At 40.7% G+C, this 25,462-nt stretch overlaps 1 protein-coding gene across 1 annotated transcript; it reads left to right on the forward strand.

Annotated features, from left to right (window-relative positions):
* Nucleotides 1-24,229, forward strand: nudt21 (nudix hydrolase 21). The gene is made up of 7 exons (XM_078400559.1): nt 1-234; nt 3,176-3,376; nt 5,910-5,973; nt 6,587-6,676; nt 12,225-12,300; nt 13,846-13,960; nt 15,146-24,229. The coding sequence occupies exons 1-7, from the start codon at nt 122-124 to the stop codon at nt 15,165-15,167; spliced, it is 681 nt and encodes a 226-aa protein (XP_078256685.1). The 5' UTR covers nt 1-121; the 3' UTR covers nt 15,168-24,229.
* Nucleotides 24,230-25,462: the final 1,233 nt, after the last annotated feature.

Genomic DNA, 25,462 nt, shown 5'->3' on the forward strand with positions numbered 1-25,462 from the left:
CGGTTAAAGCGCCAAGATAGGCTCGTTCGCCGATTCGAGTTCTTGGTGTTGTGGACTTTTGTCTGTCCCCGTGGCGTCGCCGCGTCCCAGTGTCCACTCCCGCAGACGGGGATCTGCTGCCATGTCTGTGGTTCCACCGAGCCGCTCGCAGGCTGGCTGGCCTCGAGGCGTCTCTCAGTATGGGAACAAATATCTGCAGGCCAAGCCCCTGACCCTGGAGAGGACCATTAACCTGTGAGTAACCAGAGTGGGTTTTTTTTGTCGTCGATGACGATGGGTGTTCTGTATCTCGCTAAGAACCGCCAAGCTGCTAAACGCCCTTCAGTTGTGACAGGAGTCGTGTAGTAAGTAATAACTGACTGTTCCTAGCATTGAACAATCATGTGTAGTCTGAGTGAGGTCCGTGGTGTGTAGTTTGGGTGATGTTCAAATTATTTATTCACCGCCAGCTGCACCACCCATTCATGGATATTTCAAGTGTTGGTACCTGCAAACGTGGTCACTGATCTGAAGAATTTGCATACAATTGTTTGAATCTAAAACTGTGCTATCTTTTGTAGTTTGTATGGGGTTTATTTACTTGCGGAGTTGTCGATACGGTATGTTTACAAATCTCTAGTTTTTAAACTTTAATGTTTTGTATGATTCTACTGGTTTTTTTTACATAATAGTCCAGCCTGGGTGCATGCCCTTCGGTCCACGATGTCTAGGCTGAACGCACCAAATTAAACCAAATCCTTCTACCTTTGCATGATCCACAATCCCTCCATTCCTTGCTAAATCATATTTTAAAAAAATTTAAATGTCACTATCTTATTCTCCTGTTACCACTCCTGGCAGTATGTTCTAAGTGCCTTCTTGACTTTGTAAAACAAATAAAAATCTTTGCACATCTTTAATTTACTTCCCCTCAATCCATGCCCTCAAGTATTTGACATTCCCACCATATGGGGGGGGGGAGGGGAAGCTTCTGATTGTCTATCTGATCTATGCATCTCAATTTTATGAACTTCTGAAATTACTTTAGTATGATTAGTAATCTAAGTCAGCTGGAGTAATGAACCAGGCATTTGTTTTATCTTTATTCATTTCATTAATCTTGATTAATTAATGATGTTTTGACTGGACTGTTCTGTAAGTGGACTCCAGGATGCAATTGACTCACTGATCCAGCAAGTCACTTAGTTCAAGAGCAATTAGAAATTAGCATTAGATGCTGGCCTTTCCAGTATGCAATATCTGTGAATGTTCTTTATTCTTCTCAGTTCTTGAGTTAAAGGATGTTGTATATGTAAGTGCAAGTTAATACTCTAAATCAAGTTTTAGCCTTTTTAATGTACTAAATTGAGTTTAATATTGACATCCCTTTTATACAACACATGGGCTGAGTTATTCTCATTTATCTATTAACTCATGATAGTGAGAATTCCATGATAGTACCTGTTCTCTATTCCTTGTTTCATTGCCCATTTTTGATGTGAGCATTGGAAGTGGTATTCCATGACTGATATTGTAACCTTGCATTTAGTCTAATGTCTAAAACTTTTGACCTTTGATATCTTGCTATTAATTGTGAGTGAAACTTAATGTTTTTTGCCTTCCTCCCTAATTCTGCAAATACAAAGTATTTAATTGCCAAACATTCAGCTCTATTGCCTGCACTTCGTCTTTTTGAAATACACTTGCTGCTTAGTTGTGTTTGGAGAATAGGGTATTTGAGAACAACACGTCAAGCTAATCTGCAGTTTTGATAAAGGTGGTTGATTTCATTTAGGAGATGTAAGCAACCTCGATGGTTAAATCATTTTTGGTTCACGTGTGAGGCATGGTCATTCATATGAGGTGCTGGTAAATGGCCACTGATTCTAACTGGCTTATCTGTGCTGTTGGGAAAGGAGTACAAATAATTTGTTCATATTGATATGTAATGGTTCAGACATTCTTTTGCCTCATGGGATTATTGCCTTGCATTTGAAGTTTTAACCGGCTGCTGAATTGTGAACATTATTAGTGGGCTAATAATGGGGATGAGACATTACATCATGCTTCTGTTATATCTTTTATGAGCTATTCAATTTGTCCTGCAAATGTGTCCTTGAATCTGCTTCTCTCCTGTTTCCACACTTTAAAAAAAATTGTGCTTATTTGCATCTTTTAAAAAAATCTGTGCTCTCGGATTACTGCTAAAAGGTGCTCTATATTTCTGCTGAAATCCACCAGACCTGTTTAATATCTTTGTGAAATCTTTCAATATATCCTCTTTATCTGATGTAGCCTTGTTTTTGCTTGACGTAATTGGGAAATGCTCAACCACTGTAGTATTCTGAATTAATATTCTCTGCATTTCTAGATTGTCACTTTTTTCTTTGAAGTGTTTAGTGTTGCTCCTGAAATCCTTTGAAAGGATGCACATTGAGCAAAGTAAAAGAACTGTACGGCTCCCAAAGTGCAACATTGAAACAACTGTTAATCTGTCATTGTTTCTCTAAATTTTGCATTTTATGTAAATATTTGGAGGCTCAAGAGACTGCAACTGCTGGAGTCTGCAGCAAAAAAAGGAGCTGCTTGAACAATTCAACAACAACTGTGATGGGAAATGGATAGTAGATGTTTCAGGCCTAGACCTTCATCTAGACTCGAAATGAAGGGTATCAATCCAAAATTCAACTGTCCACTCTTCTCTCCACTGATACTGCCTGACCTGCTGAATTCTTCTAACAGCTCTTGATTTTTGTAATAAGCATTTACTGTTTTGGGTGATGAAACAAAAAAAAAATTGAGTCTAATCTTTTTAAATGAGTTTTGATCAGTGGAAAGGCAAATAAAATTAATGTTGCTTTTCATGCAACACTGTTTCAATGTGAAAATTGAAAAGTAACAACATTCTAGAAATGTTTGATATGAAACAGCAACTTAAAAAGGCATAAAGGGACTGATGAAGGGATGAGATGAACAATTTGGATGGGGACTTGTTTTATTTGAATGCAATCTTTTTTGGTTTGTAAAAATGTTCGTTTCTATTAAACTAGGATTTTGAGTGGCTTCTTACTAATTGACAGCAATCTCTATCATCTAACTTGATTTATTCTTATCCTAGAACACTGAGTATATGCTAGATCTATGTCTATTCCTGTCATGGAAAAATGCTGTGTATAAATCTGTGACATTTCTTTAGGTATCCATTGACTAACTACACATTTGGTACGAAGGAACCTTTATATGAAAAAGATTCCTCAGTTGCTGCTCGATTTCAGCGCATGAGGGAGGAATTTGATAAGATCGGCATGAGACGTACAGTGGAAGGCGTCCTGATTGTGCATGAGCACAGGCTGCCTCATGTTTTATTGCTGCAATTGGGAACAACCTTCTTTAAATTGTGAGTCCATTTGTCAATTACTTAGATAACATCTAAAAGTTTGGGAATATGAATCCTCAAGACATTGAGCAACATTTTAAGTGCATTTGGTGGCTGATCAGTGGTGTGTACTGGAGTTGGTGTATCTTTGGTGTCTATTAATCTTACTAACGTCATTCTTCACATGGTGACAGTAGCTAAATGTTGTGAATGTTTTCCGTATGGTGGACATGAGATGGTTAGAAAGAAAAATGCATTGATCATTTTCTAAATAAAGTATGAATAATGTGCAGCTAGTAAGTTTCATAAATTCCTAAGTTATATGAGCTGAATTAGGCCATTTGGCCATGCAAGTCTACACCATTCAGTCATGGCTGATATATCTTTCCTTTTCAACCCCATTCTCCTGCCTTCTCCCCTTAACCCCTGACACTTGTACTAATCAAGAATCTGTCAATCTCTGCCTTAAAGATATCTATTGACTTGAATTCCAAAGATTCGCTACCCTCTGACTGAAGAAAATCCTTCTCATCTCTCTAAAGGTACATTCTTTTATTCTGAAACTATGGCCTCTGAACCTAGATTTGCCCTCTAGTGGAAGCATCCTCTTCACATCCATGGTGGACACAAAATGCTGGAGTAACTCAGCGGGTCAGGCAGCATCTCAGGAGAGAAGGAATGGGTGATGTTTCGGGTCAAGACCCTTCAGTCTCGATCCGAAACGTCACCCATTCCTTCTCTCCTGAGATGCTGCCTGACCCGCTAAGTTACTCTAGCATTTTGTGTCTACCTTCGATTTAAACCAGCATCTGCAGTTTTTTGTCCTACTCTTTACATCCACTCTATCCAAGCCTTTCACTATTCAGGAAGTTTCAGTGAGCCCACCCCCCCATCCTTTTAAACTCCAGCGGTTAGAAGCCCAGTGCCCTTAAATGCTCATCATATGTTAACCTAATCATTCCTGGGATCATTCTAATAAACCTTCCTCTGGACCCTCTCCAAAGCCAGCACACCCTTCAGATATGGGCCCAAAACTGCTCACAATACTCCAAATGCAGTCCTCTCAGTGCTTTATGATGCCCCAACATTACATCCCTGTTTTTATATTCTAGTCCTCTCTAAAATAAATGCTAGCATTGCATTTGACGTTCTTACTACCGATTCAACTTGCGAATGAATGTTTTTGGGGATCCCGAACCAGCACTCCCCAATTGCTTTGCACCTCTTTTTCTCAATTCTCTCCCCATAATAGAAAATAGTAATTTTAGGAATAAGGGGTTCAGGGTGACATGCTTTCACATCATCTCTATTCACTGTGGACGTCAAAAACATCTGTTTTATTTAAGGACATTGACTTGAAGTCATAGTTTACCTATATTTTCATTTTAAACTGCATTTTTGGAGAATTTTGGAAGATGAATTTTATCTTTTGTGGGCAGATCATATGTTTTCCCAAGGAACTTTCGGTGTTTCGAATTCAACAGTACTGGAGGAACTCAATCGGTTACGCAGCACCTGTGGAGGGAATGGAGAAGTGTGAAGATGGGTCCCGACTCAAAACGTCATCTGTCAATTCCCTCCATAGATGCTGCCTAACCTTTTGAGTTCCTCCAATGCTCCAGGTTCTAGTAACTGCAATTTCTTGTCACTTTTGAATTCAATACACTTTGTTTCACAGGATAAACTTAGTCTGGGGATGTCTGGTGAGAAAACGTTTGTATTCCTTGCAGTAGAATATTTGCTGTATCGTGTTTAATTGAGGTGAATAGACGGATCTGAACTCGCTAATCTGTTTCAGAACACTTCAATGCTACGAAACAGATCTCATGTAATTTATTTTGTCTTGGTGTGCTTCCCGCCCCAGAGCAATTGACTTCCAATCCAGTGCTGTTAACAGATGTATCGGTGTATGCCAAAGTAACTGTGGTGCAATAATTACTGAGCAGACCATTTCTGAACACTGGTCTTCATACCAGAATATGCTCAACATGCATGGTATTAGCAGCAGATGTTAGTTAATGATTGAGAGTCTTATCGATCTCCACACCCAGGAGCTAATGAGAATAATTTTAATGACAGACTATGATGGACACATTTAGATTTGTTGTTTGTAAACGGTGTTAATGATCCATGTAGTAAACTGGACATGAGGGGTATGGCAAAAGTGAATGCTCATGCCCTTTTCCCCAGGGTGCAAGATTCTAAAACTAGAGGGCACTGGCTTAAGATGAGGAAAATGATTTCGGAAGGACCCCAGGCAATTGAGGTAGTCTGCATCTGAAATGAACTGCCAGAGAAAGCTATAGAGGCAGATTAAAATGTCTTGTAAACGACATTTCAAAAGATGTATGGATAGGAAACGTTTAGCAAGCTAATGACCAATTGCAGGCAAATTGGACTTGCCCAGTATGCCAGCTTGGGTATGGTAGGCTGAAGGGCCTGTTTTTGTGCTTCTCAGCTCTAACATGTGTTTATTGGTGGACTAGATAGAGTGCATTTAATTAATTTTTTTTGTGGCTTTTGCATTGTAACAGTTTTTGCTTTGTTGATGTAGACCCGGTGGAGAGCTAAATCCTGGAGAAGATGAAGTGGAGGGTTTGAAGCGTCTTATGACTGAGGTATGTGGCACATTCATATGGTTTGATTCTGATTTGGATATCATTTTTATACATTTTAACTAGCAGGCCTGATTTAATTCTTCCAAATTTGCTGAGGGTAAATGCAAGTATGTAAAGACTTGTGGAATCATAGAATCGTGAAATACAAGGCCATTTAACTTCCAACAAACTGCAATCCTACTTCTCGTCTCTTCATCTAATTTCAGCAATTTTGATTTTCTTGCTTTTCAAGAAATTCATTGTGATTTGTGCTCCATTTACCATTATGTCTGCATTGATTTCCGCACCTTTTAAATAAGCTGTCAAAATGTCAGCTAAATAAGACATTCATTACTCTTTTCTCTTTAAAGGGGCTGTTCAATTTGTGTAAATTCTTGAACTAAATGAGGGGGTTGGGAAGCAGTAGAAATTTTCACTGTCATTTTTACTTGAATTCAGTTGTTTGAATGGAGGGATTGAAGTCTCCAGTGGAGGGTGATACGAACCTGATTAAAGCCAGCACCTATCAGACAGGCCCCAAGGGTTGGGTGGGACTTATCCCCAAGACAGCGAGGGTCACATCTGTTTGATGTCGGAGAAACTGATACAACTGCAAGTTTTCTTTTTAAAACAGATTTTGGGCCGTCAAGATGGCGTGCAGCAAGACTGGGTAATTGATGACTGCATCGGAAACTGGTGGAGGCCGAATTTTGAGCCCCCTCAGGTGAGTTGTGCTAAATTTTATGAACTCTTCTGGGGTGTTTTGCTATATAAGAAAATGGTAGTGGGAACTATAAGGTCTTCAAAACTTGGATGCTGCTTTATAGAAATATTAGACCTGGTTCAATACTAAACACAATGTAAAGAACAGTACTTCCGTAGGTTTGCGACTATCTCTCACTGTTTCCGAGTGCTATCTATATATTTTACTAAAACACTCTTGTATGTATGCATGTATGTTCCCGAAATACAGCCAAAACGTTACATGATAGTGCAACAATTTTAGGGGCACCTTACCATTCGCCTGCGGCGTGCTGTATCAAGCTTCGTTATATTTTAAAAGTAATTCACTTGATGAACTTTAATAAATGTGCTCCCACTTGCCGGGCCCAGCAGTCGCGCCTGTGCAGTTGGGTGCTAGACCAATGCAGGAGAGGTTTGGACCCAACTGGTCCACGGGTCATCTAGTTTGTTATTAAAACTCAAAGGAAATGGCTTCACTTGGTCATAGTTGTATAGCGCAGAAATATTTAGCATGCTGACCAAGCTACCCCATCTACTCTTGTCCCACCTGCTTGAGTTGGCCCTAACCCCTCAACCATTCCTGTCCATGTACCTGTCCAAATGTCTTTTAGATGATATTCTGGTATCTGCTAAAATTACCTCTTCTGGCAGCTCATCCAGATACCAACCACACTCTGGAAAAAACCTGACTTTCAGATTGCTATTAAATCTTTCCCCTCTCTCCTTAAACAAATGTCCTCTAGTTCTTGATTCCCCTATTCTGGGTAAAAGACCCAGAGCATGTACTTATGATCTTGTACACCTTGATAACCTCAACCTCCTGCGCTCCTAGAAATAAAGTCCCAGCCTGCCCAACCTCTCCCTATAGCTCAGGCCTCAAGTTCCAGCAACATCCTTGTAAATCTTCTTTGTACTCTTTCCAGCTTGACAACATCTTTCCATTAATGGGGTGACCATAACTGAACTGAATACTCCAAATGTAGCCTTACCGATGTCTTGTAAAACTTTAACACAATATCCTAACTCCTAAACTCTGTACCTTGACTGATAAAGGCCACTGTGCCAAAAGGTTTCTAGACCATGCTATCTGCTTGTGACGCTACTTTCAATAACTATATACCTGCACTCCTGGATCTCTCTACTGTGCAACACTCCCCAGGACCCAGCTATTCACAGTGAAGGTCCTGCCCTGGTTTGTGGTCCCAAAATGAAACGCCTCTCACTTACCTGCAATGAACTCCATTAACCATTCCTCAGCTCACTTGGCCAACTGATCAATATCCTAGTGTAATCTTTGGTCATCTTTGCTATCTACAATACCACCCCTTTAGTGTTATCTGCAAACAGACTAATTCTGCCTTGTACATTCTCATCCAAATCATTGATCTAAACTGCAATTTGCGATGGGCCCAGCAGTGATTCCTGAGGCACCCCACTGGTCACAGGCCACCAGTTTGAAAAACAGCCTTCTGCCATCCCCCTATGCTTATTTCCATGGAGCCAATTTTCTATCCAGTCAACTGGCTCTCCCTGGATTCCATGCAATCTAACTTTCCAGAGCAGCCTACCATCAGACTATATTAAATACCTTGCTGAAATCCATATAGACTATGTCTACAGCTCTGCACTCATCAACCTTTCTGGTTATATCTTCAAAGAACTTAATCAGGTTGGTAAGATACAATCCCCCATGTACAAAACCATGTTGACTATCCCTAATCAGACCCTTTCTATCTAAACATAGCACAAAAAGTAAGGAAATTTGTGTTTGGTAGATTATTTCTTTGTTGTAACAATGCTTCTTGGCAATAAATCTTATACCGTTGGAAAGCCTGTTTATTTCCCTTTTAAATGGTGCCACATTTGTAAGGAACATGCATTTGTGGGATGAGCAGCAGAGCTGAGTATGTGGGTTGCGCCGATGAAAAATCTGTCAAATCTTCTCTGCCTATGCCAAACAGCTTATTCTGCCATTGACTCTTGTTCGGTGTTGTTTGGTGGATTGAATGATTGAAGTCTGAAGAAACAAGACATATTGGCAATTTAACAATTTATTCATTTAATAAACAGGAGCCTCAGTAGCGTGTGGCAGAACCATACACAGCCACAACAGCCTGGCACCTCCTCCTCATGCTGGTCACCAGCCTGGTCACGCACTGTTGTGGGATGGCATCCCATTCTTCAACCAGCATTTGTCGCAAGTCAGCCAACGTGGTTGTGTTGGTCACTCTGGTACGAACAGCACGCCCAAGCTGATCCCACACGTCTTCAATGGGGTTGAGGTCTGGACTGCTGGCAGGCCATTCCATCCTCTCCACTCCCAAATTCTGGAGGTAGTCTCTGAGAAACCCTGCTCTGTGGGGGCGAGCATTGTCATCTTGGAGGATAGTTCGGTCCCAGACTGTGGAGATATGGGATTGCCACTGGTTGCAGAATCTCATCTCGATATCTCTCTGCATTAAGATTGCCTCCAATGATGACAGTGAGGGAGATGCCGCCCCACACCATCACACTGCCTCCACCAAAAGATGTTACTCTATCGGTGCAGCAATCAGCATAGTGTTCTCCGCGTCTTCTCCACACTTTGACCCTATGATCCAACTGCCGTAGGCAGAATCTGGACTCATTGCTGAACATAACGTTCCTCCACATGTTCAGGTTCCAGTGCACGTGTTGCCGACACCAGCGCAAACGGGCCTGATGGTGAGGGCAGTCATGGCAGGCCTCCTGGCAGCCCTATGAGACCGGAGATCGGCTGCGTGCAGTCTGTTCCGAATTGTCTGGGCAGAGAGCCGTCGGCCATATCGTCCTGCAAACCTTGACTGCAAATCTGTAGCAGACAGCCTACGGTTCCTAAGTGCTGACAGGGTGAGGAAACGGTCTTCTTCAGGTGTCGTCTTCTTGGGACGCCCACTTCGCGGCCTGTATCTGACAAACCCCGTTATATGGAACTTGGCCTTCACTTTGGAGATGGTACTAGGGCTCACTCCAAATAATGCCGCTACTTGGTTTTGCGGAACACCAGCTTGAAGTTGCCCTATCGCACGAGCCCTATCCAGATCAGTCAAACGTGGCATGCCGATTCTTGGAGCAGACACCTACTGACCACTGTAGCAGGGCCCATGCTCACAGATGCTGTCAATCAGGTGCCAATCAGGCACCTGATTGTCAGCACCTGGGGGTACCAGAAGCTCAAAACAAGAGTCAATAGCAACAGCAGAATAAGCTGTTTGGCATTGGCAGAGAAGATTTGGCAAATTTTTCATGGGCGCAACCCATGTACTCAGCTCTGCTGCTCATCCCACAAATGCATGTTCCTTACAAATGTGGTACCATTTAAAAGGGAAATAAACAGGCTTTCCAACGGTATAAGATTTATTGCCAAGAAGCATTGTTACAACAAAGAAATAATCTACCAAACACAAATTTCCTTACTTTTTGTGCTATGTTTAAATGCCCATATATATTTTATCCCTCCGAATACTCTCCAGTATTCTTTCCTTGCGGACCTTTCCTTAAATGGAGGCACAACATTAGCCACCCTCCAGCCTTATTTAATGACGATTTGCATATTTCAACCAGGGCACCTGCAATTACTTCTTTTGTGTCCTACAGTGTCCACGGATATATCTGATCAGGCGTGGAATATTTGTCTACCTTCATGTGCCTTGGGATGTTCAGCACCTCATCAACTGTAATACTGACTGTCCCTTCCATTGACAACCCCAAGTTCCCCATTATTCATCTTTCTCCATGGTAAAAATAGGAGAAATACTTGTTGAGGACCTTGCTCATCTCCTGTGGCTCTGCACAGAGATGACAGCTTTGGTTTCTGAGGGGCTCTAGTTTCTCCCTCTAGTTGCCCTTTTTCCCTTAAGATACTTAAAATCTCTTTGGACTTTCCTTAACATTATCTGCCAGAGTTATCTCCCGAGCTCTTTTTGCCCTCCTGATTTTCTCCTGTATGTTGCTCAGTGCCTGAAACTTCTCCAGGGATACACTTGATCACACCTCGCAAAGCCTCCTTTTCCTGACCAGAGCCTCAATTTCTCTTGTCATCCAAGCTTCCTCATGTCCACCTGTCTTGGCTTCACTCTAGTAGGAACATGCAAGCCCTGAACTCTGTCATCACATTTTTTAAAACATCCCACTTTCCAGACAATCCTTTGCCTGCAAACAACCTGCTCCAATCACCTTGAGTTTCTTTCCAATACTGTCAAAATTGACCTTGCTCATATTCAGAGTTTTAATCTGTAGGCCTGCCTTGCCTTTATCCGTAACTAATAGAACTGTGATCAGTGGTCCCAAAGGGCTTCCCCACTAACACATCATTCCTTTCCAAGTTTCCATGGCTAAATCAAGCTTTGCCCTCTCCTTTGCCCTTTCCCCTTTACACATTGAATGAGGAAAGTTTCCTGACCACATTTGACAAATTCAATCCCATCTGAACTTTTTGTATTATGACAGTCCAATCTATATTGAGGGTTTAAAATTCCCTGTTATGGCAACCATATTAGTCCTGCAGCTGCTTGCAATCTCCAGGCATATTCGCTCTTCTAATCCCCTCTTCAAAACGTTGTCTTTTTAAAAATGAAGAGAATTTCTAGTGCCTTTTTTCAATTTTACTACTCTTGTTTCTTGACAACTAAGAATCAAGTCAAGATAGTAGAGCAGGACCATAACAAAACTTGAATTTAGCTTTTTGCCTAGTTTAGTCAAATGGTAGATGCCCTTTGGTTTTGTCCCCACCATCACCCTCTTCCCCCCCATACTAATGTTTGTCCCTCCTCTTATTAGAATGTGAATATTTTTTCTTTCTAATCCACCACTCCTCCCATTCTTTGTTTTATTGTAACCTGCCGGTTACAATAACGGGTGCTGTCTGTACGGAGTTTGTATGTTCTCCCCATGACCTGCATGGGTTTTCTCCAAGATCTTCGGTTTCCTCCCACACTCCAAAGACGTATAGGTTTGTAGCTTAATTGGTTTGGTAAATGTAAAAATTGTCCCTAGTGGATGTAGGATAGTGTTAATGTGCGGGGATCACTGGTCGGCGCAGACCCGGTGGGCCGAAGGGCCTATTTCCGCGCTGTATCTCTACACTAAACTGAACTGCCATGGAGCGAAGGTTTTAAAGATCCCCTTTGGCTGAAATGTGATTTGGGGAATGGAAATAGTCTTACAGGAATAATTGTACTATTTAATCTTGTTATTTGTAATATGTTATGTCACTGGTATAGAGTCAAAGTATTTCCAGAGACTTATTCTGGCATTTCTTTCAACTCCCAACAAAACTGCTTTGCACCATTCATGATATTGGAAAAATAAGCTATTCAAAGCTACCAAATCTGTAGTCTTGACTAGTATATCAGTGACTTGCTTGGATATCTTGATTTGCTGTTTGGAATTTTCATCCACTGATGGTGATTAGTTCCAAAAAAAATTTTTAGCAGCCGGTGAATAATACATTTAAGTGCCCTGAAACAACATCTTTTATATTAAGATAAATGTTATTTTCCCTCCTCCAGTATCCCTACATTCCAGCTCACATCACCAAACCCAAAGAGCACAAGAAGCTATTCTTAGTACAACTTCAAGAAAAAGGTATGATGTGAAGTTGTATAAATATGATGGTATTTAAAATGTGATCAGCCAAAAACATTCTGCTACTACGTAGATACCATTTGTTTTCTTGCATGTCTCAAGTGCTTTGGTAAATGAGTGAAAAGGAAGGCCGGGCAATCAGTTCATAACTGCAAGCTTCAATGAACATCAGTTGCATATGTGGTTAATACGATAGGTTGTTGCGTGGATTATTTTGCTTGACTAACATTGGAATTTTGGCATCTGTTTAGCAAATGTACAGGAGGTTGGTTAGTCAATGGCTTGTATGAAGGGGAACTCTGATGCAATGTTACTTCAATTACTTATGGAACTTGAATTTCATCTCTATCTTTGAGGTAGATGTTGACACGAAGTGATGGCTGATGTTTGTGATGCAAACAGTCTAATAAATTGGCTGATATATTATGGCTGCTTCACCATACCCAAACCCCAGCAATTATCAATCTAAACTTGATACAATTTTTAATTGCACTTAATTTATATCTGGGTGCTGTTGGAAAGTTCAATTAAAATCATTGTATATTTGTTTCAAATGTTTTTGGAGAAGCCCATGGTAGATGGTTGGAAGAAATTCCAGGAGGTTGACCCAACAGCAATTTAGAATTTTCATATAGCAACCTTTTCCTGGATGGTAGTTACAGATTGAGAAGCTTTTGAAATTGCTGCAGTGTACTTTGTAAATGACGTACACTGTCCCATCCCATGCTAGTAATGGCATGAACATTTAGTGTCGTGGATGTTTTGTCAATTGCATGGATTGGTTTACAGCCTAGAACTTTGTTGCAGATGCATTTATCCAAGACAATACTGCAAGTTCTCTTGTATGTGGTATAAAGATCTGAGTCACTTGGCACAGATTATCTGGTGGCCAGTGTGTATCTAGATAGTGGTAAAGAAAGCATATGGTTTGCTTGCCTTCATTGATTGGGGCATTGTGTATGTCAGGAAGTAATGATGCTGTTCTGTAAGACTTTGGTTTGTCGGTATTTGGAGTATTGCATGTAGTTCTGGTTGCCCATTAAAGGAAGGATGTGGGTACTTTGCAAAACTGTAGAAGAGGTTTACCAGAATGCTGTCTGGATTAGTTGTTGGCTACATGGAGAGGTTTGACAGACTTGGTTTTTTTTTCTCTGGATGCGAGAGGTTGATGGCAAAGAGTAAAGGCGATTTACGGTACAATTTTTTTCCCCCAAGAGTGGTGAGTGCCTGGCACAAGCTGCCAAATAGGTGATGGTGGAGGCACATAACAGTAGTATTTTTGAGGCCTTTAAATGAGCTCATTGATGTTCAGAGAATGGAGGGTTATAGATGGTGCATGCAGAGCAAATTAGTGTATATTGGCATTGTGTGTGCCACAACGTTATGGGGCCCATGGGCCTCTTCCTGGGCTGTACTGTCTTGTGTTTTGGATTGTGTTGGTGGTGTCCAGTTATTGTGTGAGTTATATCATGTTAAATAGTTGTTAGCCCTTGCTGTATATGATTATCAGGTGGCTTTGATCTCTAATGGTCTGCTTTACAACAGCCCTTTTTGCAGTTCCGAAAAATTACAAGCTGGTTGCTGCGCCGTTATTTGAGCTTTATGACAATGCTCCTGGTTATGGGCCCATTATCTCCAGCCTTCCTCAGCTTTTGAGCAGGTAATGAAAAAATGCAGTAACAGCTTAAGCAATTTCTTTTTGAAATGGTCAAGTAATGCTTCTAGGAATATGACTCCTTGGATTTATTACTTTGTCATGTATCTTTTCAGTACAAACTGAAAATCAACATCTGATGTTTGTTTTTAGAAATGTTCCTTTCCCCATGGAATATCTAACGCCACCCATTTTGGCAGAAGGCCATATTTGCTGTAGTTGTTCTGCTTAATGGGGGTTTCTAAACCCTTCAGCTCTTCTTTTCCTTGTAACAAGCTGACAAAGTGCAGTAAGGCAGTAGAATTCTTGAAGCACAAAACAAAGCTTAAACAGCTGAGGTTTAAGGATTGAAAGAACATGGAGAGATGTCAGTAAAATGTTCATCAAATCGGGTGCTTCAAAATTGGATTGAGCAAGTAAAAATAAATTAAAAATCTGATTATTTTTTCTCAGAACTGCATGTTCACCTTGTGAGAATTTAATGATCATTCATTTCAAAGCACAAACAAGACTGGCCTGGTTATTAATACACAAATATGGGAACATCACAGAACAAGTGAAAGAGTAGGAATTGTTGCCTTTCATCCCCATCCTTAATTATGGTCTGCATGCCACCAACTTTCACCAGTTACTTCGCTGTCCACTCCAATTGTTAGGTACAAGGCACCAGAATCAGCAAAACAATTTCTCAGTTTACATTTTTGCTCAATATCTTGTTTTGACTAAAAAAATAGTCCCGCCTTAAATTCCAGGAATTTATATAAGTTTATGTAGCTCTATACAGATACACCCAGGCTTGGTAGTTAAATTATCCTGACTTTCACAATAAATTCTCCCTCTGCAGAGTTGAATGAAGAACATTTTTTGTTTTTAGACAACTTGTGTTGGCTGGGAATGGTGCTATAGATATCGGCTAAAGGGCCATGCTACCACCACCATTGTTTTGTAATGACTTTAATGGAATTCGAATATCACTGTACCTTAATTGGTATATGTGACAATAAAATACCTTTGAAACCTTTGAATTGTTCTAAATATTGCATAAAGTCAAGCTGATCATGAGACTCTGAAATCACTGATTTGGTCAGCTTCAAGCTATGTGGCCTGATTCATCCAATGTCATCTGTTTTTTCCTCTGCAGTGTATGCACCTGCTTTTAAATGTACCTGAAGTTTCTTCTTTAACTTCTAGGTTTAATTTTATTTATAATTGAAGTGTATGGATGCATTGCTCAAGATCCTGATGGATGTACAACTCCAATTTCTTGTGAACATCTCCAAGCCAGTAGTTTGGCTTCTCAGCCAGAGACTAAATCAGTTCTTCAAACCAAATCCAACAGCATGTGCAGCACCTGACCTGCTCAGCTGATGCTCCTGTGGGATTTTGTTCAACTGTACACCAACTATGAAGCCAAGGAGTGTTAACTGGTGCTTTTTTTAAGAAATGTTTTCTGCTTATGTAATTGTTTGAGTTTTCTACTTTATTAAATGGACAAATACCTTTATTTTTGAGGGTTTTAATTAGCTGTAGTTTGTGTATTTTGTATTTCACCATTTATTTGTAAATGGATATGAGAGAAACGTAGTCATGTATTGATTAAAAACAAAACTGACCTGATATTTTCTGCTTTGGTTTATATAGAAGTGATTTTTTTTTTAAATCTTGGATTAATCATTCTTTTCTCTAATTTCACAGTGTACTTTTTTAGGGCTGTTTTGTAATCTGGCACCTTTGGGATATTAATTGCATATTTTGCACTTAAGTGATATGCTTTGGACCATTGAGGTATATCCACAAGTGATTCTATGCAACTATTATAAGGAGTGTGTCTAGGCATCTTGAGTATATTAGAATGTGAATTGTTACATCTGCAGCAAAGTAATGATCTCGGGTATATGTGGATCTTCAAAAATTCTGTCATTATGCATTTTAATTACAGATTGGTTAGAGATACTTGAAATCACAAAGGGTGCAAAACTGAATTGTGCTATGGTTGTAATTTGATCCAGGGAAGATGAAAATCCATTCTCGATGTGGGTCTTGCTTGCTTTTAAGTTTAATGACTTAGACCCGAGTGTGTGTTTCCAGTTAGTTGGTGTGTGGTTCAAAATTTTGGGGCAAAAAAACTAATTTGGAAGTTCTCACAGGAGGAATCTTGGTTCATGGTGCACAATTCTAAACTGCTGTTTGGAGGATTTGTTTAATTCCTTTCTCAGTGCATTTCAAATTACTTGAATTCCTTTCAACAATTCCAAAAGTTGGACATGGACATATGGTCATCAAAAAGAGTTCGCCTTCTCAAAACGAATACCCTGACTTCAGTAACAAATGTCCTTGACTGTTTCAGATAGATGAAGAAATGTTCAAAATACCTTTTCTTCCATTGTTACAATATTCGTGGACACCTTATAGGTCGTGTGCTTTTTTCTTTTATGTTGTCCTATTGTTTTTCATTCTGCCATAGGTATTACAGCCTCAGCTTTGTAAGATGTTGAACTCAATGAAGAAATACCTTTGCAAATTGATTAGATTTGCTTGTTTAAACTACATTCACTGCTAACTGTTTTGCTGAAATGGATCAAAAGCATGTTGGGGTGAATTTATTGCAGAGATGAGGTAATTCTCCACCCTTTAGATTGTTCCTTGGTACGGGAGAGATGAACAACTGCTGCTTGTATATCCATAATGGGTGACTGGGCTCCCAATGGGTTGTGGGATATTGTAGGTTTAGAGTCAAACAGTGGATTTCATTTTCTCCCCATCTATTGCCTCAGTAACCTACCACTTTACCCCAGTCTCATAGTATGCAGTGCATTGAGAAAGTATTCAGACCCCTTCACTATTTTGTTACGTTACAGCCTTATTTAAAAATGGATGAAATTCTTATTTTTATCATCAATCTACAAACAGTACCCCAGAATGATGAAGCAAAAACAGTCTTTAGAAATTTTTGCAAAGTAATTAAAAAGAAATAACTGAAATATCATATTTACATAAGTATTCAGACCCTTTGCTATGACATTAAATTGAGCTTAAGTTCATCCTGTTTCCATTGATTATCCTTGATGTTTCTACAACTTTATTGGGGTCCACCAGTGGTAAATTAAATTGATTGGACATGATTTGGAAAGGCACGCACCTGTCGATATAAAGTCCCACAGTTGACGATGCATGTCAGAGCAAAAACCAAGCCATGAGGACGAAGGAATTGTCCATAGGCCTCCGAGACAGGAGTGTGTCGAGACCAATCTGGGGAAGGGTACAAAACAGTTTCTGCAGCATTGCAGGTCCTGAAGAACAGTCATTCTTAAATGAAAGAACTTTGGAACCACCAGGACTCTTCATAGAGCTGGCCGCCTGGCCAAACTGAGCAATCGGGGGAGAGGGCCTTGGTCAGGGAGGTGACCAAGAATCCGATGGTCACTCTGACATAGCTCCAGAGTTCCTCTGTGAAGATGGGAGAACCTTCCAGAAAGACAACTATATCTGCAGCACTCCACCAATCAGGTCGTTATGGTAGTGGCCAGATGGAAGCCACTCCTCAGTAAAAGGCACATGACGGCCCCCTTGGAGTTTGCGAAAAGGCACCTAAAGGTGTCTCAGACCATGAGAAGCAAGATTTTCTGGCCTGGTGAAACCAAGATTGAACTCTTTGGCCTGAATGTCAAGCTTCACTTCTGGAGGAAACCAGGCACCGCTCATCACCTGGCCAATGCCATACCTACAGTGAAGCATGGTGGTGGCAGCATCATGCCGTGGGGAAGTTTTTCAGTGGCAGGAACTGGGAGACTGGTCAGGATTGAGGGAAAGATGAACGGAGCAAAGTAGAGAGATCCTTGATGAAAACCTGCTCCAGAGCATTCTGGACCTCAGACTGGGGCGGAGGTTCACCTAACAGGACAAAGATCCTAAGCACACAGCCAAGACAATGCAGGAGTGGCTTCATGACAAGTCTGTGAATGTCCTTGAGTGGCCCAGCCAGAGCCCAGACTTTAACCCGATCGAACATCTCTGGAGGCACCTGAAAATAGCTATGCATCGATGCTCCCCATCCAACCTGACAGCTTGAGAGGATCTATAGACAAGAATGGGAGAAATTACCCAAATACAGGTGTGCCAAGCTTGTAGCGTCATACCCAATAAGACTTGAGGCTGTAATTGCTGCCAAAGGTGCCTCAACAAAGTATTGAGTAAAGGGTCTGAATGCTTATGTAAATGTGATATTTCAGTTATTTCTTTTTAATTTGCAAAAATTTCTAAACGCCTGTTTTTCCTTCTTTATTATGGGGTATTGTGATTTTTTTTTAAATCCATTTTTAAATAAGGCTGTAACGTAACAAAATGTGGAAAAAGGGAAGGGGCCTGAATACTTTCTGAATGCACTGTATAATAGTACTTTGATCACCAGTTAATGGTGGTAGATTATCTTGACCTGTACTACTATTGCTCTGCAATTTGAACATGTTATGGCAGTGTGGGTTTCCTTCACTTTTCTCCCTCTTTGCTGCAAGTTCACCCTGGGTTAGCTGGGTTGGAGACGTTAATGGGCATGAGAGAACCAAGATGTAGAAAAATGAGGAATAGGACTGACTCGATATGATAAGCCTATGGCCTGCATTTAGCTGATGTTAAATGCATCAATCTGTTCTTACTCGCCAGATGTTATTCTTTAAAATGCTGTTCTCTAAATTCAGCCATTCAACGAGATTATAGATCTTCTCAACTCGATCTATGAATATCCAAGTCTTTTCATCCAAATATTTGAACAGTGGCAAAACTCACTTCTCTCAAGGGCTTAGAGTGCACCTTCGGGTTCCGCACTGCCGTAATCACTTTAGGGAACAATGCATTTCTCTCCTGGTCCGTTGGTTGGCATTCCTTCTGTTTTGTATCAATACAGATGCCAGTCACAACTGATAATCTTCAAGCCGTGGATGAATTTGAAAAGACAGTTTTAATTAATTGAAAATAAAATTATTTTTATAAAATTGAAGTAGCGGGCATTTTCTTATAGAACGTAAGCTCACTTTGCGAAATTTTGATAACATTGCACCAAATGCACTGTACAGCAGCATAAAGGAGAGAGGATAGGTTTTTATGTTTGCACCTGTATGACACTGGCATTACTGCTCTTGCTTTTGTCTTGGAAAGCACTGGTTATTAAGTCGGCTTCCGATTCCGTGGACGTATTTCCTCTGTTGCAAATGACAGCGATCCTCTTCCCTGATCTGCGATGTGGATCCTTATACTTAGACCGGCAGCAATAAACGGCAAGTGATAAGGTTGCGCGTCTTCACTCATTTACAGTCCCGTTTCCCCATTGAAATATTTATATCTGCGTAGATTGGGTGTTGGTTCTTGGGTTTAGGTGCTGATTTAATGGATTTGGAAAACTGCAGAGCAGCGTAAGTAGGCTTGTCGGCTCCGTCTCCTTTAGTCTGTGGAAGTCATTAAATATTGAATGTTAGTGAATACGCGGATAGATTTTGTTTTCAAAAAAGATCATTGATTAGTATCAGATAATAGCTGTTTAAGTATTTTTTCCTTACTCCCAATTTATTATGTTTTTTCAGGATTTAGTCTATAAAGCAATATTTATTTCTGCATTTAATATTCATACTAGGTTATTGCTAGTGTAATCTCCCAGGAAGTGTAGGTAAAGATTTAAAATACTTATTTTTCTCGGTATGCTAATACAATCAGTGTTCAACTAGCGTGCGGTGTGCCTTCCCAGAAAGCGAGTCGTGTTTATACATAGCCTGTTACAGCCAGGCTTGCAGGGCCGGAGAACCTGGTTATGGACACGACCTGCCTCTGGCACACCCAGCGCAATAAAAAAAGTCAGTGACCTAGTCGCAGACTAGCCCCATGTGGAAGGAGCCACGTTAATATGCAATGGCTGTCTGTGATGCTATCAGCGGGATGGGGCGAACAGGGATGCCGCGGTGTGCTGTGATGCAAGGTACAGTGAAACATCCAGTGAGTGCGGGTCATTGCTACAGACAAGCAGCAGCGCGCCCAACAAATGCTCCCTCGCCTCCTGCTAACTGTGATGGGTCACTTTGTGGCCCAAAAATGTATGTATCATACCTTATCGAGCTGTGTACCTGTCCAAGTGTCTTTTATATATTTTAATTGTACCTGCCTCACACTTCCTTTGGCTGCTCGCTTATCACCCTTTTGGTGAAAAAGTTGCTCCAAAGGCCCGTTTTTTATCCCCTTCCTACCTTAAGCCCATTCTCCCTATCCTTGGGTGAAAATGTGGCTATTCACCAGAACTGTACACAGTACTCAAAATGTGACCATACCAACACTTTAGATAGCTATAACAGGTCCCAACTCCTGTACTCAACCTGACTCATGAAAACATATATACCAAATATTTTCTTCAGCACCCTGATTACCTGCATCACCATATTCATGGAACTGTCTACTGTACCTCTAGGTCATTCTGTCCTACAACACTCCCTATGGCCTACCATTTATTGTATTAGCCCTGTCCAAGTTTGTCTTGCCAATGTAAAACTTGTGCATTAAACTCCATCTGCCATTCCTCAGCCTATTGGCCCAGTTGATCAAGATCCTCTTGTGATCTTGGATATGCTGATGAAACGGAGCCCCTCACAACCTATGAAGCAGCAGCCCCGTTTTCAGGAGTTGTTCCCATTCATTGTAAGATGCATTCATGATCCCTGCATCTCAGTGCTGAGTGACTGTATCTCTGGACAAAGACACAGCTTCTGCTTCTTCAGTACTCGTTGTCCTGTGACAATGCAGTTGCAAGTTCATGGGTACAGAAGCACCAGATTCTCTGATGAAGCGGTCGTGTGTAGGCCAACCGGGTGAATATCCTTTTTCAGATAAAGCAGTGTAACCTGAGTTTTCGGATTCCAAGACTAAGAATGGTTAATAAATTAGAGTAGTGCTCAAGCATCAGGGTACGAGATTATACATAGTGCCCTGTGGAGATATTTGTGTCTGATCACTGATAAAGGGTTTGACTAATCTTTACCCTATTCACACAGTGGTGCAGCAATAGAGTTGCTGCCTTACAGCGCCAGAGACCCGGGTCCGATCCTGACTACGGTGCTTGCCTGTATGGAGTTTGGACGTTTTCCCCGTGACGAGTGGGTATTTTCCATGATCTTTGGTTTCCTCCCACACTCCAAAGACGTACAGGTTTGTAGGTTAATTGGCTTGGTATAAATTAAAAATTGTCCCTAGTGTGTGTAGGATAGTGTTTGCGGGGATCACTGGTCTGTGCGGACTCGGTTGGCCGAAGGGCCTATTTCAACGCTACTTCTTGAAACTAAACTAAAAAAATCTGCAGTCTTGGTCGGAATGCGGGTCACGGTGAGGACAATTGGGGTTGCACCTTGGCTGAAATCAGCCCACACAGCTAAGAGTATTTCTTGGATTGAAACTGGTATCTAAAGTGGGGGCAATGTTCTTGCACCATGGACCTTTACCATGGAAAGGGTCAGTTGGTGAATAATCTGAGCTGTACTTGGACTCATTCCATTCTCTCTGCCCAGTCTAGCTTTCATATGTATCCTGATGTTTGTTTGGATAGCAGGAATGGGTAAATGTGTTCCTGGCTCCCTTTTCAGTTTGTTTCATAATTTCAATTTATAATCATAGAGCATAGCAACGTGTCCTTCAGCCAACTTTGGCATGCGACCAACGTGCAGCATCTGCATTATTCGCACCTCCTTACGTTTGGTCCATATTCCTCTACAACTTTCCTGACTGATGAAGGCCAATATACCAAAATTCTTACTGTCCACTCTATCTACCTGTGACACCGCTTTCAAGGAACTATGTACCTGTACTACTAGATCCCTTTGCTCCACAACACTTCCTAGGGCCCTGCCTTTCACTGTGTAGGTCTTGTCCTGGTTTGACTTCCCAAAATGCAACACCTTGCGCTTATCTGCATTTAACATTAACAATTTCTCAGCCCACTTTCCTAACTGATCAAATCCTGCTGTAATTTTAGATAACTATCTGCGCTATCTACGATACCCACCCTCTTAAGTGTTACCTGCGAACTTATTAACTATGCCTTGTACATCCTCATTGAAATCGTTGATACAGACCACAGATAGCAATGGGCCCAGCACCGATCCCCGAGGCATAACACTAGTCACAGGCCTCCAGTCTGACAAACAACCTTTCACCATCACCCTCTGCTCCCTTCCGTGAAGCCAATTCTCTTTCCAGTAGGTTAGCACACTCTGGATCCTCTGCAATCTAACTTGCTCTCCAGTAACTTGCCTACCACAGATATGGAGCTCACTGATCTATAGTTCCCAAGCTTTTCTTTGCAAGGACATTCAGTACCTCCTCAACCATGAGGAAGAAGGGTCTGAAGAAGGGTCTTGACCTGAAACGTCACCCATTCCTTCTTTCCAGAGATGCTGCCTGTCCTGCCGAGTTACTCCAGCTTTTTGTGTCAATCCTCAACCATAATACATACGGTGCTCGAGATTTCTATTAATGTCCAAGTTCCTCAGTCTCCAGCCAGGAAGGTCTGGAAGCCTGTGACTAGTGGTGCGCCTTGGGGATTGGTGCTGGATCCATTGCTGTTTGTGTTACATATCAATGATTTGGGCTAGAGTATCGAAGGTATTTTTAATGAGTTTGCAGATGACATTAAGTGGGTGGTAAAGTAGATAGTGAAGATGGTTATCAAATATTACAGCAGGATCTTGATCAGTTAGGCAGGTACCCAAGGAATGGTTAATGATGATTAATGCAGATAAGCCTGTCCTGTCTGTTAAGATAAGACGTTTAATAATGTTGACGGTGACTGTTGGAGCGGATAGCGACCTTATACTATAATTGAATTTTAATTTGTAGACATGCAGATTAGTAAAATGAGGGCACTGTGTCATTCCACATACAATGATCATGCCAGTATCTCACACACAGGGTGTAAATTCTAAACATAAACATAGATACAATGCTATACCTTTGACTTTAAAAAGTGAGAGGAGTCAAAAGAGTAGTTGTTAAGGCTGAAGACATTTTCTGCCAGGTGGAGGAAAGTGTTAGTTGAGGGGAACTGATTGGTTCTCCATAAAAAAAATTGGGAATGCCCTGAGACCTTCCTGGTGGGGAATGGAGGTATAAGGGCCATGATAAAGATTGGACAATGGGGATCCAGGAACTGAAAGTTATAGTATTGAAGAGCATGTGAGATGTCTCGGATGTAGGTTGGAAGGGACTGGCCAATTGGGAACAATGTAGAATCAAGGTATTTGGAGATGAGTTTAGTGGAAAAGGAGCAGGCAGAAGCAATAACAAGGTTGGATGTTGTGGAGGGGAGATTCCTGGAGATAATGAGAGGAGAGGCGGTCTGGAAGACGATGGCTTACTGTTCCTCCATATTAGAGATTACCTGTCAGGCTACCCCCTTGTTTGTGGGTTTGATAACAATATTGTGATTGTTACTGTGTGAACATAGGCTGCACATTCAGAGTGGGTGAGATTGGAGTGGGTCAGAGAAGTGGAGAAGTTAAGACGGTTGATGTTGCACTGACAGATGGAAATGAAATGGTCCAGAGAGAAGAGAAGGCGGCCGAGTGTCCAGGAGGAGGAAGTATGTTGGAGATGGGAGTGGCGATCTGAAGAAGGGTCTGGACCTGAAATGTCCTCTGTCCATTTCTTCCACCAGTTTGGACTGACGGCTGAGTTCCTCCAGCACTTTGTGTTTTGCTCTAAATATAAACACTTTAGCTCTCAATGCAGAATAGTTTTCAAGCAACAACTTGCATGTAACCCATGATTAATACATATTTCTAATTCCCACACCAACTAACAACCAGACCTGACTGAGGGTGTATGATCCAATAGCAAGCATATCCAAGGTGACTGGAAACAAGGCACTGTTGCACAGACGTTCTTTTCGTATAGGGAACAAACCATGAAATGAACTACGAAACCAGAGCTCATCAATGTATCTTACAAACTTGTACTCTTCCCTTGCAATATATATAATTTATATATTTGCCTTCCATCACTGTGGAATGTGGGGGAGTTACTGCGGTGGATGTTTATGTTAAAATGTATTTTATGTGTCTTGTTGCTTTTCATTAGTATGACTCTGGCAAATCAAATTCCTCATATGTTGCAAAACATGCTTGGCTAATAAAGTATGATTATGATTATGAATAAGATATTTCAACATAGCTTGCCTCTTAAATGCTTGATACATTTCTGTTTTGTGTGCAACTGTCCAGCTGCGTACTAATTGAGCTACTTTCTCACCATATAAGGGTTTTTTTACATTCCTACAGAATTAATAACCACAACTGTTCAACTTCACACTGAGAGCTGCTTAACGTTCATGATTTGGAGTGCATTCCTTGAAATTGAAAATAAGGATTGGCAATTACTCGAATACAAGGTTGACATAAACAGGACAGCTTCCTCTGTGCCACAATAATTTGAGATTTTACTCAATTAAATTAAAATCTTTGCTGAAAAAACATTTTTGAAAAAAAAAATTGCAATACTAAGAACATTACCGTTTCTGCACTTCCATTTGATTCCATCGAATTTCTATTTCCATCTAAAGAAAACAATACGATTAATGTTTGACAAAAAAATATATATTATGTCTTTGAAGCTAATCAAATGTATTGGCTGAAGTAATATAACTCCAAATGGCACCATTATATTTGAAGCCCTTTGGCAATGTTGGTTTTTGCAATCTTGTGTTAGTGCGTTAGCTTTGCATAGTCGGTAATATGTAATGGAACTTGACTTTCAGTTAAATGATCAAATAGTGATAGTGTGTCAGCAGCTGCGTCGCATTCCAAAATTACAATGAAAATTGAAAGTGTGGAAAGTTAGAGCAGGTTGCTCAAAGTCAAGATCCATATCAAATTGCTTAAGAATCAATATTTTTAAAGAATAACATGCAATGTACAAACAGTTCCTAGTGGTTGTGAATAAAGACGAAATTGATGAGCGAATAATACGAACTTAAAAAAAATTAAAAAATTCCACTACATTGCAACAGGTAACTATCAATGTTTTTGTTATGTGAATTTCATACCGAATGACCTTCAATTTTGCTTCTTCTGCACTTGACAATTATTAATTCTATGTTCCTGTTTTTTTAAATACCTTTAGGATATTAAAGCAATTCCCAAAAATAAATAACGGTCTTACCATTTGTTGCGTTTAGTCTGAATATTGTCAAAATTATAATCGGGGCTAAAATTGCCAATCCGCCCACGACAAATCCGAGAATCAGTGCAAGATTAAGCTCTGCAGGAGAAGCAAATACATTTAAAATTGTTAAACATAAATGAAGATACTGGTGAGAAATGGGGAGTCAGGAGAGCTCATAACGGCAGATCAACGCAGACGATGTTCAAGGAACATTTATTACCATACACCGATCAGCCAAAACATGACAATTGACAGGTGAAGTGAATAACATTGGCTATCTTGTTACATTACCACCTGCCAAGGGGTGCGAATATGATTGTGAAT

This window comes from Rhinoraja longicauda, chromosome 6 (genome assembly GCF_053455715.1).
Source record: "Rhinoraja longicauda isolate Sanriku21f chromosome 6, sRhiLon1.1, whole genome shotgun sequence".
Taxonomy (NCBI): domain Eukaryota; kingdom Metazoa; phylum Chordata; class Chondrichthyes; order Rajiformes; family Arhynchobatidae; genus Rhinoraja; species Rhinoraja longicauda.

Excerpts from the sequence above, each read along its gene's own strand:
- nudt21 (XM_078400559.1), top strand. The coding sequence starts at position 122 with ATGTCTGTGGTTCCACCGAGCCGCTCGCAGGCTGGCTGGCCTCGAGGC. Across the intron at positions 235-3,175 it reads CTGGAGAGGACCATTAACCT|GTATCCATTGACTAACTACA; the intron begins GTGAGTAACCAG and ends ACATTTCTTTAG. Across the intron at positions 13,961-15,145 it reads CTTCCTCAGCTTTTGAGCAG|GTTTAATTTTATTTATAATT; the intron begins GTAATGAAAAAA and ends TTTAACTTCTAG.